General features: G+C 37.2%; 1 protein-coding gene across 1 annotated transcript in view; it reads left to right on the top strand.

Annotated features, from left to right (window-relative positions):
- UGCG (UDP-glucose ceramide glucosyltransferase) overlaps positions 1-15,200 on the top strand; it is a 34,170-nt gene extending 18,970 nt beyond the window's left edge. The window contains exons 2-9 of the mRNA XM_040579550.1: positions 3,105-3,246; positions 6,818-6,920; positions 7,785-7,886; positions 8,249-8,361; positions 10,239-10,417; positions 10,824-10,910; positions 11,336-11,525; positions 12,804-15,200. Of these exons, the coding sequence (XP_040435484.1) occupies positions 3,105-3,246; positions 6,818-6,920; positions 7,785-7,886; positions 8,249-8,361; positions 10,239-10,417; positions 10,824-10,910; positions 11,336-11,525; positions 12,804-12,974 (1,087 nt within the window). The 3' untranslated portion in view covers positions 12,975-15,200. The remainder of the gene's footprint in view (positions 1-3,104; positions 3,247-6,817; positions 6,921-7,784; positions 7,887-8,248; positions 8,362-10,238; positions 10,418-10,823; positions 10,911-11,335; positions 11,526-12,803) is intronic.
- The last annotated feature ends 3,277 nt before the right edge of the window (positions 15,201-18,477 follow it).

Below are 18,477 nucleotides of genomic sequence, written 5' to 3'. Positions count from 1 at the left end.
GTTTTGCTAGGGTACTGTCCTGCCTTTAGTGAGGTCAGGCCTTGTTTGATGGTAATTAGCAAGGATTCATCCTGTAGTATGCAGGCCAGTGATAACTCAGTAGCCTGGATTTTGTGTTTCTAAACACCCTTTTTCCTCTACTGAGAGAAGAAATCTATTGCTTCTGTGGGTTAATTGTTATTGTGTTAAGGAACTAAGCTTGAGAAAATTTTGCAGATGCCTCTTACATGATATAGGGTAGTTGAACTATAGCTCCTGACACCATTATGCATCCTGCTGTCTTTTTTTTTTCTTCCATCACCTATTTACCCCAGCACCAGACTGCTTAAAAAGGAATTTCACAGCTTCACTGCCTAGGGATTGCAGGCTGATTCATTTATCTGGTCAAAATGCTTAAAGATAATCAGGCTACTGATCTTTCATAGAGGAGATCTGAAAGTGCCTTTAAATAGTGCTCTACCAGATCTGTTTCTGAGATCACAGTTCTTATGCATTCCTTGGTGTAGTGTTTTTTGTGCAGCTTATTGCATTGGGCATTAACAAACTACATCTGTATAGTTAGTGGTTTTGACTGCTTTGGGCTAATTCCACTGCAAAATAATATATTCTACATGTGATACAAACTTTCTGATAGGATGACGTTCCTTTATCACTTTGAACTGTCATACGTGCTGTGTGGTAATAAAGACCTGTCTTGAGAGAACTGAACCACTATACAAACAAGCTGGTGCTCAAAAATACCAATTTACTGCTTTGTCTTACTTCTGCTTTGGAGACTTTGCATGTTCTGTAACACACAACTTCATCTAGAAGGTACCTGCATCAACAATGTTAATATTGTTTAAATTTAGTCTATTATTTTGAGTTTCATGTTAAATGTTAGTCTTACTTTGATTATTGAAACTTGGGTTTTTGTAATGGTTGGTTTGTGTCTCTGGTGATAGTAGGTTTTCAATTGTAACTTTTAATTTCTTCAGAACATGCCACTTCATAAATAGTCCTTCTCAGTGTAAAATGGTCTGGCTGACTGTTAATTTGCCTCTTGCTCCACAGAGTCTAACAGAGCATTGTAATTACTGGTGTGGAAATTGCTTTACCCTAGTGTCACGATACCACAGTGCTTTCAGGATGGCAGGCTGCCACTTTTGTGCAGTGTTATGAATAGAACAGAAACTGGAGTCTTATTTTTAAGATGGCATTTTAAGAGAGTTTTACCATACTGAGCCATACTCTGTCAAAAGTCTCGGTGTATGCTGTTTCATAGCTGAGTAGATTGTGGTAATTCTGTCTGCCTGATTTGCATACTTTGCAAGGTTTCTGTCTCTTAACCATGTGTAGGCATTTCATTACGTAATTTAATCACCAGCATAATCCCATGTGTCAGCATGGTTTGTGATACGATGCCTTGCAAAATTCTGCAGTTTTGTCACTTGGTATTTATTCATTATCACAGTCCTGCTTCAAGTCTGTATTGATCCTTTCCTCCTTACCTTTTCCATTTACTCTGCCGCTTTCTCCTTTTATCTCCTGTTTGTCAAGGCTTTTGCCCCTGTACAAAGCTATGTGCTTTACTACAGTCAGTTTTACATACTACCCTGCCATGTCTTCCCCCACATTACCTGCCTTTTGTGCCTCCTGGTCAAAGTTGCATTCTTGAGACTCTCCCTTCTTATTGGTACTAAAGCCCTTGTTTGCTGTTATGTTTATGAAAATTGGTGAAGTCTTTCTCTGTCTGGGGTACCTGTCTGAACTATTGCTTTGCTTATTTTGGTCTGACTGTCACTTGGCAAGACTTTCAGTTGACCTTTGTGGTACCCAGGCTTGGACTGGTTAACAGTGTACAAGGACATAATCTGGTTTGTCCTCCTGTCTTTAGTGAGGCCATTGTTTATTCTCTGTAATGGCATTATGCCCCTGCTGTCCAGCTGCAAACCTGCCTGAAAGGAGCATGGCAGGGGGGCTGATGAGGTAACAAATATGATGTCACTGTTCCATTTCAGGAAAAAACCACGCGTAGAGAACTACTGGAATCTCTTCTCTTAGTGAAGCTCCTTGGCAGTTCAGTATTTTAATTGGTCAGGCATGTCCTTCAGGAGTGTGCTTCCTTGAACATGACAACTTCTTTTACTGTTTAACCAGGATGAAGCACTCCATGAAGCAATCCTATTCCCATTTTTGTTTTTTTGAGGCAGCGTCTTGTATATTTTTAAGTGTGAAACTTTTTAAAAATTGATACCATTAGGTACATGCTGCAATAAAATATACTTTCAGTTTGACTGATGCTATGCATATTAGAAAACTACAGTATACAGATATATGTTAATTTGCAAACTCCAGTTAAATTATATATATATATGATGCAAATTTGTTTGTATACTGGCCCATCAAGCTTTCAGAACTTAATTTTGCATTAATTCACACAAGGGTGTAGGATTAAACATTCATGTTAGTGAGTTGTGACATAATCGTCAATTTACTTCTGTATATACATTGCTGAAATACTAGTGATTGTTTGGAATTATGTTCGGAGTTTATCTGTGTTTTTGACCCAGGCTGATGTCTAGTTTCTAGGATTTCTATACTACAGCTGATTGATCTTTTATCCTTTTCCTGGAAATGTTTTGTTAACAATTAATTGGTAGGATCAACTGTTTCCCATGTGCTTTCAACTTGCTCTAATTTTTGCATAACATAATGGAGGAAAAAGCATCTTCTCCTTTTGTTTTTTTGCCTTGTTTACAGTGAATTTGTTTTTCTGATTATCCTGTTATAATACTATATCTTTTAATGCTGTGGAGGAAGGTAAAAAATCTTGTCTCCTGTACAGTTTGGAAAAAGTGATACTCTTACTATTCAAAATGCATAGTACAAAATGCAGTATTTGAGAAATTAGGTTGAACTTAACCTACCTACAATGATTAAGTGTTTTTAGGTATTCTATGACACATCGTCTGATACAAAAATAGCTGTTGTTTTCTACAACTAAAACTAATTTTTTTTGCAGCAGTTTAAACTCCCTAGCTTTTTTAGTTCTGACTGTATTTTGAATTGAATTCTCTAGCATATTTTCTTTATGTGGTGGTGTATGTTACTTCTCCTTACAGACGCCTCCACCTCAATAAGAAAGCCACAGACAAACAGCCATATAGCAAGCTGCCGGGTGTTTCACTTCTAAAGCCATTAAAAGGTGTGGATCCTAACCTGATCAACAACTTAGAAACCTTCTTTGAACTGGATTATCCAAAAGTATGTATGCTACTTAGTGTCTCTTTTCCTCCCATGCCTCCAAAAGTCTTATTAGGAGCTTGGGCTAGAACTATGCAACTTGGTTATGACTTAGGTTGTTTTTCTTTCCACAGCAAATCCACAATTACGTATTTTACATGTTGCAAACAAAACTTAACTCCTGTCTATAAGTTGTCTATAAAGGAATCTGACCAAGGCTTAGGGACAAAACATATATATTTCACTAAGATGTGTTGAATCATTATTCCCATATTGTGGTGTTTATAGCAGTATAAAACACTTCAGTCTATAAAGGATCACTTGAGAGGCCAGACACAGTTCCCAAGTTAATGACTTCTCTGTAACAGATCCTTTAAAAGAGAAAGTTGGCTAATAGCCTGAATCTTTCTGGTGGTTCTTACTGATGGCTCATCTAACAAAGAATTGCTCCATGATGAGGTGGTGTGCCTCACCAGTTGTTGGTAGGCAGGATATTCTCCAAGCGACTTACCAGTGTTAGGAGATAAATAGGTAATAAAAAGCTTCCATCTGTTGAATGCTGTTTGTAATGTAAGTGGGAAGTAATGTAAGTCACAAGTGTGTCAGATGTTGTCCTTGCTCTAAGAAAAAAAAGGAGAAATCTACAAATGCCTGTTGCATTGTTCACTACTTGGTGTATGCTCCTGTGGATGGAAAAAACACTACATTTTTCTACTGCAAGCTTCCTGAATTCTAAAACTTGCAATTCATTTTTAATAAAAACAATTTTCTCAGTTCTTCTTGAAATTACTTCTGGCACTGCTGCTTCAGTTGTAGAAGGTCCAAGATAGGTGTAAGTTGTACAGTGAGTTTGAGTATTCTCACCAAGAGCTTTAAAGTTACTCCTAAGTAGGCAGGGTAAAACAAACAAAAAACTCCACCCTTTGGAACTTGTTAGAAGTTGGATAGTACCATAGTGAAGCTTAGGGCCTCTTGAAAAGCTCTAGGCATGAACACTTGAATCCTTTTAACTCAACAAAAGTGCAATGAAGATGTAAGTGTGGCCAAGACAGGTTTAAAGCATACTTGAAGCATGCTGTGTATGCCAGTATTGCGAACTGCAAGGACGCTGCATTGATATATTAAACTATTTTATGACTATAATGAGCATCAAAACATTATGCAACTGAAACATTGGACTACAAACAGATTGTATTTGAGAATTCAGAAAAGCAGTTATGCTGGATCTTGCTCTTTGAGAGATGGTCTTGACCCTTCTGATAACATACACGTGTGGCAATCTTAACATGTTGCTACTCCACCCAAATCTGAATTTCAAATAGCAATAGTGACAATCACGTTTTTCCCAAGGAGGGTGAAAATGGAGTTATGAACACTTCAGTTTACTGCAACACAGATTACGCAGTACAAGCAAGATCCCCAAACTGTTTGAAAACACTCCTGTGTGATAACTACATAAATACTTCATTTAAGAGATTGATACTACACCACAAATTAGAACAACAATATTGCCTGGTGTTCAAAGTTCAGCTGTCCAGGAACAAAAAATGTTAGGAAAGAGTAATATTAAACTTGTTCCAGTCAAGCCAGTGATACTAGATTCCTATCTGCAGTGATACTGATTCCTATCTGTGATACCCTGTGTGTGAAATAATCTTGTCTTGCATTGAAGCCAGTTATGCAGCTTCTAAACTCAGGACTTTCACTTAATGTTTTTATCATTGAACAGTTCTTACCTACTGTGCATATCATAATTTTTGAAGAAATCTTTCTATTCATGCTATGTCCATATGAACCTCGTTGTACTGTTTAAGTGTATAGGCATCTTTATAGTTAATATGCTTTAGCCATACATTTTGTAGTTCTTTGTTACTGCATACAAAGGCCATTTACTGTGAATTTTTCTGTGTTCAAATATTAGAATGTTAAAGTTTATTATTTCTGGTTGAGTTTCTTAGAGAACATGGATATGGAAGCGTTGTAACTGGATTGAAGATTAGTTATTTAATTACTAGCAAAAATAGTTGGTTTTACATATTTAATTGGATGACCAAAAATGAACCAATTCCTTCAGTTAGTAATTTCTATGGTGTTCATACTGTCAGGATTGTTATGTTGTGGTGGAAGGACCTGTCTGCTTAATGAGACAGGTCTCTTTCCCTTAATTCTGTTTTCCATGCTGGTAAAAATGATAGGAATCAAATACTGCTTGCTTCTCAGGCAAACTGGCTTTGGATTTGTGTTCTAAGAGGCAGAGAGGTATGTTTGTGTTTGTCTTATGGTTTATAGTGCTAAGACCAAGTCTTAGCAACTCCCATTTAGTGGTTAATGGCTTCCAGTCTCTACAATATTCTGAATGCAGTTCAGTTGTAGGAGTTTTTTGTATTTAACAATAACATTTTTGTGAAATAATATATGTATTTACCAATGTCTTCTGTTCTATGAAATACTACTTAATGGACAAGAACATCAGAGGTTGTCATCATTGAGCCGACAGGCAGTTTCCAAATTTCAGATTACTTTTTGCTTAAGTAACTTACTGAAAATAGTTTAGTGAGGTGATAGAATAGCGTAAGGGAGAACAAGAACTGTTTTGATCACTAGTTGAGACTTATTTACAATCGGTATATCGAATGAGGTCCAAGAAAATTGTTTTTATTGAGACTGAATTTTTAAATCTTGGACTATAAAATTGGCTTCTAGCCTAAGAAACCTGCATTTTCTGGGTTATACTCTTTGGATTTGAGGTCTAATAACTTGTAATAGTTTTAATAAGGGGAAGAGAGGAAGGTTTTACCAGAACGAGTATTTAAGGAAATTGCTGTTAATGCAGAACAGAGATACCTTCATCAAAGCTTACGAAGCTGTCTCAAAATGTTGTCTGATTCTTAAAACGCTATTTCCTCACCCACCGCCTGTAGCTTATGTGTAACAAGCATGTAGTATGATTGCTGAAACAGCTACAGTTTTTCTTTACCTCCTGTTGATTTTTTTAACCATTATTCTATTAATGACAAAAAAAGACATACAGAGAGAGATATATATATTCCTGAGCTTAGCTTTATTATACAATTAAGAGTACTTACACTGGTCTGAGTTGTCTTCCAATTCTGTTCTGCCTATGCATCTACAAAGTTAAGGAAAGGAAGGTGTCATTCAGAGTTAAGCAGTCAAGTGTATCATAGCAGCATTCCATTAATATTTTGTGTTCTGTAAATTCATAGAATATAAGATTGGATTTAAGATGCATATGTGAACCAAAATGGAAGTGGAAATAAAAATTCTATGTTGTATACCAGGTTCTCTTGCTTCATGCCTAATACAAACCCTTCTGATAACAGGAAAACGAATGTTTCTCAGTAGAAGAGTTTACTGGGACACGGGCTTCATTCTTTTTTCATAAGTAGTTGGTTGTACATCCAAAAATAGTCTTATTTAGCTATAAAACAACTCTTTTGGTTTTATTTTTAATTCTATAACAATGTTTTAATTTTCAGTTTGGTACACTATTAAGCTTTATTCACTAGACCGTATTGATATTGTATGTATGTATAAACATATACATGTGTATATACACTTTTGTTTTTACCAGTATGAAGTACTACTCTGTGTACAAGATCATGATGATCCAGCTATTGATGTGTGCAAAAAGCTCCTTGGCAAATACCCGAATGTTGATGCTAGACTGTTCATAGGTAAGCAGTGGGACTCTTAACTTGTAAAATGCTTTTAGGTCTTCAACTCCATAGACAGTATTCTAAAATAAATAGTTGTCTTGTTCAGCCCATGTTGGTTCTGTAGCTCAATCATCAGTTTGGAGTAAGGAAATGAGTTTGTAATGACAATCTGTGACATCAGTCCAGAAAAAACTCTAGGGAGAATAATTTATGCAACTGCTGCAACTTTTTCCTTCTAAATCTGAAACAGCAGTTCAAATCCTGTGTCTGCACTGAACTAAATGTGGAGAGACTGACTTGGTGGTGTGGCTGTATTTGAGCCTGAGGTCCTGCGACAATCCTTTTTCATCAATTTAAGACTCTAGGGCTCTTTATTCACTTTACATTTGAATTAGAGGAGGGAATGGGTATTAAGCTAGGTATTAGAATGTCATTTTTTTTTTCTCTTGATGTGAAACAAACTGCATCATGGCTGCTAGTTGGAAGCAAAAGTGTCTTACTCTATTCAGCTGCATTTTGTGTAGAGTATAATAGTCATAATGAGTAGTCTTAAGAAAAAAAGAATAATTATCTTATGGAATATAGTAATAAAATGTGTAGGTCTGCTGCCCTTTTAATTACATTAACCTTGTTACACTGCCATTTTGAGGAAGCATTTGAATATTTTTTCCCTTTTTAATCCATTGCACAGTTGTAGTAAGATCTAAAATAGAACAGGAAGGAGTAATTAAATTTAAAGTCCTTTTCATAGAAGTAGACTTCAAGAATTGACGGTAAAATTCTACTGTTTTTCAGTTGGTATATTGAAGTATTTCAGGTATTGGATCTGAATTCTAAAAAAACTCACATAATATATATGTGTACGATGTTTGTATTTTTTAGGTGGCAAAAAGGTTGGCATCAATCCCAAGATTAACAACTTAATGCCTGGCTACGAAGTTGCCAAATATGATCTCATATGGATTTGTGATAGTGGAATCAGAGGTAGGTGTGTGTTGCAATGTGCTGTTACATTGCTCTTGTTCCCTGAAGGCAAGCTGTTGCTGGAGATTATTTTGACTGAGAATACAAGTAGAAATAAAAACCTAGAAAAGTATTTTCGTGGTGTGTCACCTCTAACTGAAGGTGACACTCTGGTTTGTTCAACTGTTTCCGTTGTTTGCTGTTCATCATAATGGTGTTAATAGTGATGATAATTTTTCTGAAACTTTGTGAAACACAGATAGTGTGCATCAAAGTATGTCCTCTTGATAGTGGTAGTAGAATGAGAATTTCTGTCCCTGTACAGTAGTCTGCTAATGACAGAATTATTCGATGAAATGTCTTTTTTTTGATTTGTCACTCAGTAACACCAGACACGCTGACAGATATGGCTAATCAAATGACTGAAAAAGTAGGCTTGGTCCATGGGCTTCCCTATGTTGCAGACAGACAGGGATTTGCTGCTACCCTTGAACAGGTGAGTGCAATTATATGTTTTGGTTTTTTGTTGTTTGGGGTTTTTTTCCTGCAGGATTTTGCTGACTAAAATTGTGTAGTGCCTCTTGCACCTTTCGAGTGAAAACGTTTATTTTCAGCTGCAGTCACACTATCTATGATAACTTCTAAATGCTCAACAATTCTACTGTAGTGCTCTGAATGTTAGTTCAGAATTTAAGTTTACATTACAAACTGATTACAGGATGAAATTAAAAAATTTCTTAAAACTGAAGAACTCTTTCTAGTGCTTTGTCAGAAAGGGCCATTAATTCTATTTTGATGTCTGAAAAAACCCACAAATGGCCATGACGAGTCAGTCAGAGAAAAATCCAGCTCACCCAGTATGTTATTTCCAGCAGGGGTTAAAGCAGAGTCTTCAAGGAGAGTAGAACACAAGTAAGGTTTATATCCTGTTTTCCTGTAATACAGCTGAGAAACTTCCTGAGCAGGAAGTAGACTTGTATATTTACTAACCTTCAATATATTAGTATTTTAGTAAGAACAGATTTTGCGTGAAGACTTCCATTCTTTCTCTTGAGTCCTTAAAGATTTTGAACATCTGAACTGTCTTTACCAGGAAGTTCCGTAGATCTGCTATCTGTTATAGGAACCACCACCTTGTTCATTCTGACCCTTGTTCTTCTACAGTGCTATTTCATGTCTCTTAATACTTCTTTAGGAAGAGAAAGTGAACAGCCAATTCCTATCTTCATATCACTCATTCTATCCTATTTTCCCCTCTTCTTTTTCAATAAGTTCTTTTATGTAGAATTAAGAAGTTGACCTACCAAGCAAGACCCCTCCCCCCCACACACACACTGGCCCCCACCTATCTACCTACCAAGCAAGCCCCCTCCCCCGTTTTCTTGTTTGTTCTTTGTGTCTCAAAGCATGTAATTTAATCAACTATCTTTTATTCTGAGCTGGCATGTGTAAGGCATTTTGACACCAAGGCTAACTAACATGTGCCAAAGGCAGAAATGCGAGATGAAAGTGCGGTGAAATTCAGTATTTCTTCATTGTATGGAGAGAGGGCAGCTCATGTGATTATTCTTTTTTTTGGTGACAAAGTCTCAATGCTTTTCCCAAGGGCAGGGAGCTATACCACAAAGCTCTTAGTACTGCTAGCTGCTGAAGTAGCAAGAATTACAACTCCTGATACTATATTACTGGAAGAGCTTTTTATTTCCAAGTCCAGTATACTGCAAAATGAGCATGCCTTTTCTTGAATGTAAGACAGTGTGGAGGCCATCTATAGGAAGAATAGTAGTGAGACATGCTAGCACTCATTCCCACTGTCTCCTTATAGGACAGTCCTGGTTACTGAACCTTGTAAGAAGACTTGCTCACAATCTGAATTTTTTCTTTGCTTTTTCTGTTTGCAGGTGCATTAAGTAAACAAAATACTCATGCTTCTGTACAACCATAGAGTAATTTTAAGAACGTGTATGCAGTAATGCAGTTAATCTTTACAAGGGGAAGGAGACAGCATGTCTGTCAGCTATCACGCAATAATATATTACTCCTAGGGATTAGTCAGTTACTTAATGGATTTTTTAAATGTATTCCCTGAGAACAACTTCAAGAAATTATATACCAAATGAAATACACTAGTTTAATATGTGGGTTTTAAACCCACTTATAGATTTGTAAAAACACAGCCAATATCACTCAGATATCTCAGATTTGGTGGTAGGCTAGATTTCTTAGATTGGTGAAGATCTTTCCAAATACACAGCCATAACTGGCCATGTCTAGCACTGCTTTCCCCTCCAGACATTTCTGGAGGAGAAGTTGTCAGTGAGTAGTACCTGTGTAAATACATGCAGAGTTTTAAACCCTATCTTGTTTTGGCAGGTCTATTTTGGAACTTCACATCCAAGGTCATATATTTCAGCCAACTTAACTGGCTTCAAGTGTGTAACAGGAATGTCATGCTTGATGAGGAAGGATGTCTTGGACCAAGCTGGAGGACTGATAGCTTTTGCACAATATATTGCTGAGGATTACTTTATGGCCAAAGCTATAGCTGACCGGTAAGATGACAATGAATTAAGTTTATTGCTTTAAGTGCAGTTAAAACAAAGTTTAAAACTTTGTTTTAAACACGTAGTACATACTCTTAAGTAGAGGTGTTCAGGTCAGCTTCACATGTATACAGCAAATACACTTCTGATACGTGCTTTGTCTTACCAGTGTAGTCTTTTAGAAATAATTAAGCCATATCATTGTCAATTCCTTTAGAAGAAGGTTTCTGAGAACGTGATTTAAGTATTACTCAAATGGTGTTCGTACTCTTCTGATGAAGAGACTTGATAACACCCATTCTAATGATACGGCACAAACTTTTCAAGCTTCATAAAATTCTTGGGTGTGTGTTCTCTAATTGTTTCTTGCATCTCTTACTTGCATGTTTTTTATAATAATAAATTCATTTTTCAGGGGCTGGAAATTTGCAATGGCCACACAAGTTGCAATGCAAAACTCTGGTTCATATTCTATTTCTCAGTTTCAGTCCAGAATGATCAGGTAAAATTTTAATCTTTACTTTGTCTCCCCCTTACCCCATCACCTGCTTCTGATGTGGATGACCTGATAATGAGGGAATATATTTTCCAAGCTAATTTGATCTAATTTCCAGAATGCTGAAGTTCCAATGAACAGCTTGATGCAGGCTTCTCATTAGTGTTTTGGAGAGAAGCACTGACTTTCTACAGAAGTATGACTAATCAAAGTATTAAAAAACCTCTGCAAAACCTCCCCTTGGTACCTTTTAAATGCTATGTGCAGTATCTTTGAAAGGGGGAATTATTGCAATATTTTATTTGGAGGTGTAAATTAAATGAGATTAATGCTGTCAGAAAGGACCATGATGGGTCCACCATCATTTTGAGGTGGGGAGGAGGACATTAAGAATACTACATAGTCAGAACTGATTTGTTTGTCTTTTCTAGGTGGGCCAAACTGCGAATTAATATGTTGCCTGCCACAATAATTTGTGAGCCAATCTCGGAGTGCTTTGTTGCCAGTCTAGTTATTGGATGGGCAGCTCATCATGTGTTTAGATGGGATATAATGGTATTTTTCATGTGTCACTGCTTGGCATGGTTTATATTTGACTACATTCAACTAAAAGGTGTTCAGGTACGTAGCTTCATTTTCTTTGGAGGTTATTTAATTACTAGTGCCATCTGCTTCAGCAAAAAGCTAAGACCATTATATTATATAAATAATAACAACAAAATAATTATCTTGACAATCAAGGAAATAATAGGTCAAATCCTCATAGTTCTGAATGTTCCAGCTTCAGTTATAAAAGCATGAAAAGGAGTGAATGTGCTTGGTGGTGTTCTGTATGCATCTGCCTTTGCTTAGGCTCTGAAGTTTTGCATATCTGTTCCTTTATTTTCCACATCTCCAGGTTGTACTACCTAGGCATATCCAGAAATTTTGAACTTTTTGTAAAAAGTACAAGAACAGCAGCTTTGTGGGATTCTTAGCTTCATATTCTTGTATTTATTGAGGTGTAGATGTCCCCCACGTCCACTACTCGCAAGAGTACAGCTATAGCCTGCCTCTAAAAGCAAAATCTTCCCATCAAAGGGATGCCTCAGATTTTTTTAATATAGGGCGATGTCAAAAAATCAGAAAACATTTGTTGTTCTGATGCTGTAGAAACTATTCAGACTACTTTCTGGTGTGACCGTAATCAATCTAAATACGTTCCATAATTACTTGTGTATTCAACCTTATCAAATATTTCTCATCATACTGAAAAACTGTGTGGTAGTCTTATCACATACTGGAAAGAACAACAACAACAAAAAAAGTTAGCCCTTGTACTGATTCTGTAGTACTCCAGAAGGTTAGTTTGTTACCTTTCTGATTACTCTTCTCACCCTGTGCAGCATGTAGAAGAGCTTTGTGCCTACTTTTCTTCTACTGAAGCCTCTTCAGTTTCCAGCTCTGCATGTAGCTGTAAATTCTCAAGGGAACAGAAAATATATAGAGGCCATAAGCTTTCTTCTTAGTCCCAATTTTCCTATGCAACAGACCAAAGTTTTATTTATTTGAATTTCACTCCTCTGGGAATGCAGGAGTGTTCTGCCTAGATGCTGTTCTTCTGGAGTCTGTGGCAAAAACCCAGTGTCTGCATGAACACAATTTTACAAAGCTTCAAAAAGAAGAAAGTGAAATTGTCATGCTTTTCTTTGCCTTTTGTTCTATGTACAGGTCTCTTTTCAAACTTCTGGTTCATTCTGCCAAGCTCCAGAAAATGTTCTTCTAAAAAAATAAGCTATTGATATGTAAATCTGTATAATATGCTTTAGAATAGATTTATCTGTAACACAAATGCTTTAAATGACTTCAAAATCCCTTCTGAATAATCAGTACGTTTAAATATTGTTTTTCATTTCCTAGGGTGGTGCTCTGTGTTTTTCAAAACTTGATTACGCAGTAGCTTGGTTCATCAGAGAATCCATGACAATTTATATTTTCCTATCTGCTTTGTGGGACCCCACTATTAGCTGGAGGACAGGACGCTACAGACTACGTTGTGGAGGCACTGCAGAAGAAATTCTTGATGTATAGCCACAGCTTTGTAACTGTGAATGTCAAAAAGAGAAGGGGGGGAGGAGAAAAGTATTATAAATGTTTATATAAATACTTTGAAGAAAATCTACCTTCAGTAGTTTTATTACTTGTATGTTTTGGTATCTATTCTTTAATTTATTTTTGCATGGCACTTGCATCTGTGAAAATACATCTGTAGTCTTGGCCAAATGGTACCTTGCTCCTATGTACAAATAGAAATGGAGAGAATTGGTCCTGATACCTACTTCCTGTGGGAATGCTCTGCAGTAAACTCTGGGAAAAAATATCCTCCTGGATATGAACAGCTTCTTACTCCGTGGTGTGCAAGCCTAGCAAATCCAGGGTTCATGTAGCTATTTTCCACCTGGATTGCGTAAGACTATATGTGACAAAATCACAGAAAACAGATAATTTCTGGTTTATCCCGCTAAGTTGAGCTAGTAACAGGACCTTTGGAAAGAAGCTCTTAAATGCTTTATGCCTACCTCTTGTAGTTGCTGCAGAACACAATGAGTGGGAAGGTAAAAATGCTTTGCAAAAACAAACTAAAGCTGGAGTCTTGTGTTTATATGTATATATGAAATACTTTAGTTATTGCAATGAACCAAAAGTGGACTGAGTTTGATAGAACAAATTGGAAAGAATGAGTTGGAAAGAATTACTGGTCAGGCATGTATTGTGGGGGCATCTTTTGGCCAACTCTGATCTGGTTCTGTCTTGAACCTTGTGAAGCACTGTGCTGTAACTAGCCAAACTGGTCCCCTTCAATATTACCATACTTTTTTAAGGGGTGTTTGTTTTCCCCTATGGTTGAATGCTTGGGGGTGGGGGGCACGGTGTGGATGGGACATAGTGGGGGATAGAAGGGAGCAGAAACACATTTCATAAACATTTCACACATGAGCTATTTTCTTACACAATGTCCTAAGAATGTAATTTCATGATGCAGGTATTTAATATCTTTTTAAAGTGAACACACATACTTATACTAGTCATAATTAAGTATTCAATGCAGTAGATATTGTGAATATATTAAAGGGATGGGTGAGTTTGCTGTTACTGATTAAAACTGTAATCTTAATTTAAATATCAAACTAAGTCTGCTCTTGGCTTTTTGCCTTCTACTGTTAGCCTAGCCTTTAAATTGGACTTTTGTATTCCAGTGGTATGACTACAAGGAATAGATTATAATGCATGCTGTGTTTTTTCCCCTCTCTGGTCCCTGCAGCTTGGTTTCCAACCTCATTGTGAGACCTAATTTGTGGTGAACTGGACTTGTTTTCATTGAACACTTTTTAATTAAAAAAACACAAAGCTGGACAGGGATGTTGCATAAGCCTTCTGTTTTCATAATTTCATTTATGCTGCTTTACTTTTTTTTTCATATGGAATAGCATATTGTCACCATGAATGTGAGCTGCTAATGCCAACAAAGCAGCTTTAAAAGTTGGATGATAAAGTGTAGCATATTAGCAATAATGACATGTATTTGTAAAAATGGACATTTTTACCTATCTGAGCCAATCCCATACCTGTCATATGCTACACGAGTGTAATGTGTATGTATGTGTTGTAAAACACACTCTGGGCCAAAATGCTTCATCCACCCTAGTATCTGTTTGCCTTATGATACCATGGAACTCTTTCAATGGGCATTTCTGTACAACAAAGGCTTTATGATGCATGCTTCATTCTCTTCATATGAATCAGGAAGAAGCACTCTTCCTGAGGAAAGTTGCGCACGGAAAGCTTGTCTAGTTGTGACCCACAAAAACATTCTCATTTTAATACTGTTTTTTACATAGTTGAATTTTGCTGACAATGGTTGTATCTTCATTTATTTCATGAAGTTTGATGCCATTCATTGCACTGCTAAAGTGAAGCTTAGCCTGCAACTTAGCTTTATGCTGATTTCTGTGCAGGCAACAGAACAGAACCAAAAAAAAAGAGGCTAAACAGACTTCATTGTAAAAAATAAAAAATTAGGTGGGGATAATTGTTTTAACAGGTGCTTTTGTATTAGTAGAGCCATCTTTGGTCATGAAAAATAAAGCTTCACTTAAGCAAATAATTTCATTTGGGTATTTGGTTGATCATAAAATGGAAACCAACACTGTCAAATATTGTAGAAGATGCTGCAACAGAACTTTTAGAAGTTAAAAATGGCTAATGTAAAGTTATGTTGCTCTACAGATGTGTAGAATATACCATGTTTATTTAAAATCATTGTCTTGTTTTTTCCTTTATTTATAAATAAATTTTGATTACAGTCTGTTTGGAATATAGGGGGTTTTGCCCTTTGTTCAGTGATGCTGCTTTAAGAATGGCAATTTTGATAGATTTGGCTTCTAATTAATCTTTGCAGCAGTAAATGGATGTTCCTTTCTTTTGAGGTTTTTCACACCTAGACTGCCTGTTTCGGATTTTATATTTTGCTGAAATTAACTCATATGTGCCTAAATTGTATTTTGAGTGATCCTTAATTTTTTAGAATAACTTCAAAACCCCCACAGCTGAACAGATAGTTCCCTATCTGTTGTAACTAGTGAGCCTAGATTCACATTTGGAGATGGGTTTCTTTGCCACAAGACATGCTGGGATTGAGGAGTAGTGTTTGTACTTCGCTTTGAGGCACTCTACCAGAAAAGCACTGTGCTTGCTCTGTCATCTGACTTGGCTTTTTCTTATCTCTTCCCTAATGCTTATTAAGATTTTCTTGTGAAACTTAATAAGAGACTGTGTGCATGATAGGGTTGTGGAATCTAGGAGGCTTAGCTGAAACAAACACCACTGGAATTACCTTAAACTATTACAGAAATATTCCTGAGCGTGTGGTGTGCTCAGTATATTTGCAGCCACACAGCACAATACCTAAATTTCCCTTTCCTGAATCCTTTCATTATTTTCCTGCCTACTATTAAACAATGTTTTGATCTTTTTCTGTGCTTTCAAATGAAGTCTGTCCCACCTGAATTCTGTTCATTGCCCTCTTCTGTCTCCTGATAACTGACTGCTGACTACCTGTATTTCCCCTCAGGCTCTTTTTTTTTCAGCTGGAAAAGTTTGTCTCCTAATTACCACCTGCTTTCATGTATCACTTCTGAAAGCTGTTTCATTTATCTTAAAGGATTCCTCTAATCCTCACACTGAATTGCTGATCATCTAATTTTAAGGTGGGTTTGAGCTCCAGCCATTCTTGGGTTGAACTGGTCCCCCAACAGCTGTGACTAATTCTAGCTGTTGAGGACAAGTTAGACAAAACCTGAAGTTTTGTATGGTAATAGATAAACTTTTTACAGTTCTGCAGAGTGACTTAAATACTCTTCAGGTTTGTCTAAATAATAACATGGAAGAGAGGATGGCAGTGTATAGAATGGCAATAATTTCAAGCTTAATCCAGTTTTGGGTCTGAAAATGCATGAAGTAAAGTTTCTAACTAATTTTCAGATTATACTGCATTGGTCTACTACTTGGATATGCAGAGAGAATGCACAAGTTTAAATATAAAGGTGTTTTCTTAGCTCTTCAGAAAAACTCAATTTCATGACACAGCTACCCCGTAACAGTGCTCATGTCTGGGCAGATAAGAACTTCCCCTAGGAAAGTCATCTCCACCTTCATGTTGACTGTGAAGAAGGCCTGTATGATTCCTACCTTAGTGTTGTAGAACCGCACTGTATCTCACATCGGTGATTTGGGATGTGCTTTAAGACAACCCCGCAGAACCGAGCCCCACTGGCTTTGTGTATCCTGTAGATTCTGAGCATTTGAAGTCAGACTGCTCTAAAGGTTACCTCTTCTGCACTGCACAAACAATTTTCCATTGCCAGCTATTAGACAATTGAATAAGTGATAATTGTTATGGTTAGATGCCCCAAGTTCTGCTTTCACCGCTTGTCTGATCCTTAAGAGTTTGAACCTTTCAGTAAGGAAGCAAGGTTTAATGAAGCACTTTGGGCCGGTTTAGACACTGCTGTGTTTGTGTTTAGAAGACTGATTACCTCTTTCACATAGAAAGTTGCAGTTGAGTATTGCAAATCTTTGCTGAAAATGTTTGGTTTTTTTGTAGCAGTTTCTACTGAAAGCTGGCTCTGTTTTCAGTTAAGTCCTATGTGCAGATCAGTGTCCGGTTCTCCCATCAAATTGTCTTGTTCAGCTACAGGTAAACCAGCAGGTCTTGTGGATCCTAAGGCTTTGTCACTGTTCAGCTATAACCTTGCAAGGTTATGTCCGGTGTGTTTCCTTTTCAAAAGCAGTTTTAGGTTAGTGTCTTGTAAACATTTACTAACTGTGCTGAAGCCCTGCAGGCTGTATATGGAAAGAAGTGCATCAGTAGGCTTTTCAGTGGAAGGATGCTTCTGATGCTTGTCTTAACACTTAGCTCAGGTTAAAAGTTTACCAGCTTATTCCTGTAAACTAAGACTAAAAAAAGAAAAGTAGTGTCTCTAATACTCTCCAAGACAGCTTTTGGAATGCTTTATTTTTTTAAATGCCCATCAGATAAGGAGTGGGATGCTACTTATGTGTGGTTCCTGCTTCTGGGGAGAATATGCGTCCTCTGCTTGATCTTACTTGGCTCCAAGTATTTTTGCCTAAATGATTGATCAAGAGGTGCAAACCAGGCAGCTCGCAATGGAAGCTTGCAGCTTGCTGCTTGTTTCAGTCCCGTCCCTCCACATGTCCCCCCAGCGCTCTTTCCCTGTTGCTGGCAGGAGGTGCCTTAGCCAAACCCATATGCCAGCTGGAACTGATGGCCATTTTATTATGTGGCCAGCTTGTGGGTGGGTAGGAGAGGTCAGGGTTGTGTGCCTGTGCAGGAAGCCAGTAAGGTCACTGAAGCATGAAACAGGAGCTGTCAAAAATTTCTTCATGGGGCTTTGAAATGAAGTGAGTTACTGTTCTTGACTTGGGCTTTGCATCCTCTGTGCCGGTGTTAAACTTCGGTCAGCTCACAGGGTTTTGGTGAGCTCGAATCTAAAGCTCTGCTAGGCTTCCCCCTTGCCCTTCCTGTATGGTGAGTAGCTTTTCCTCCTTTGAGGCTTGCCTGTTGCCTGGAGGAGTATTTTATATATATTCTACAGTAACTTATCTTTCGTGGCAATGGCTCCTTCCTTTTCTCTGATGCCAAAATATTGGGGGGAGGTGCAGAGACAAGGGAAGATTTGTACGGTATGCATGTCAAATGCAGTAACACATTCAAAAGACTCCCTGACCTTGTGGAAACGAGAAAATACGGAGAAACTATTGAAGCCTTTGGGGGATTCTGTCAGTATGTATAATTAAGCTTATTTTTCTACTTGCACATACATACAATTATAGATACAAATTTATGTGCATACATTTTTATATATGAACTTTTATATAAAAATATATATATGTACTATTACCAAAATAAAATCTTCAAGAAGCCTTGAATTTTTTGACAAGCCTGTTCTTTCCTGTAGGTGGACCAGACAGGTAAAGTAATGTTTTTCTAATATAAAAAGCCAGCAGCTCAAAG

The sequence above is a fragment of the Falco naumanni genome, chromosome Z (assembly GCF_017639655.2).
Source record: "Falco naumanni isolate bFalNau1 chromosome Z, bFalNau1.pat, whole genome shotgun sequence".
Classification (NCBI taxonomy): Eukaryota; Metazoa; Chordata; class Aves; order Falconiformes; family Falconidae; genus Falco; species Falco naumanni.
Note: the sequence above shows the minus strand (reverse complement) of the source record. Positions and strands in the feature narration are given on the sequence as shown.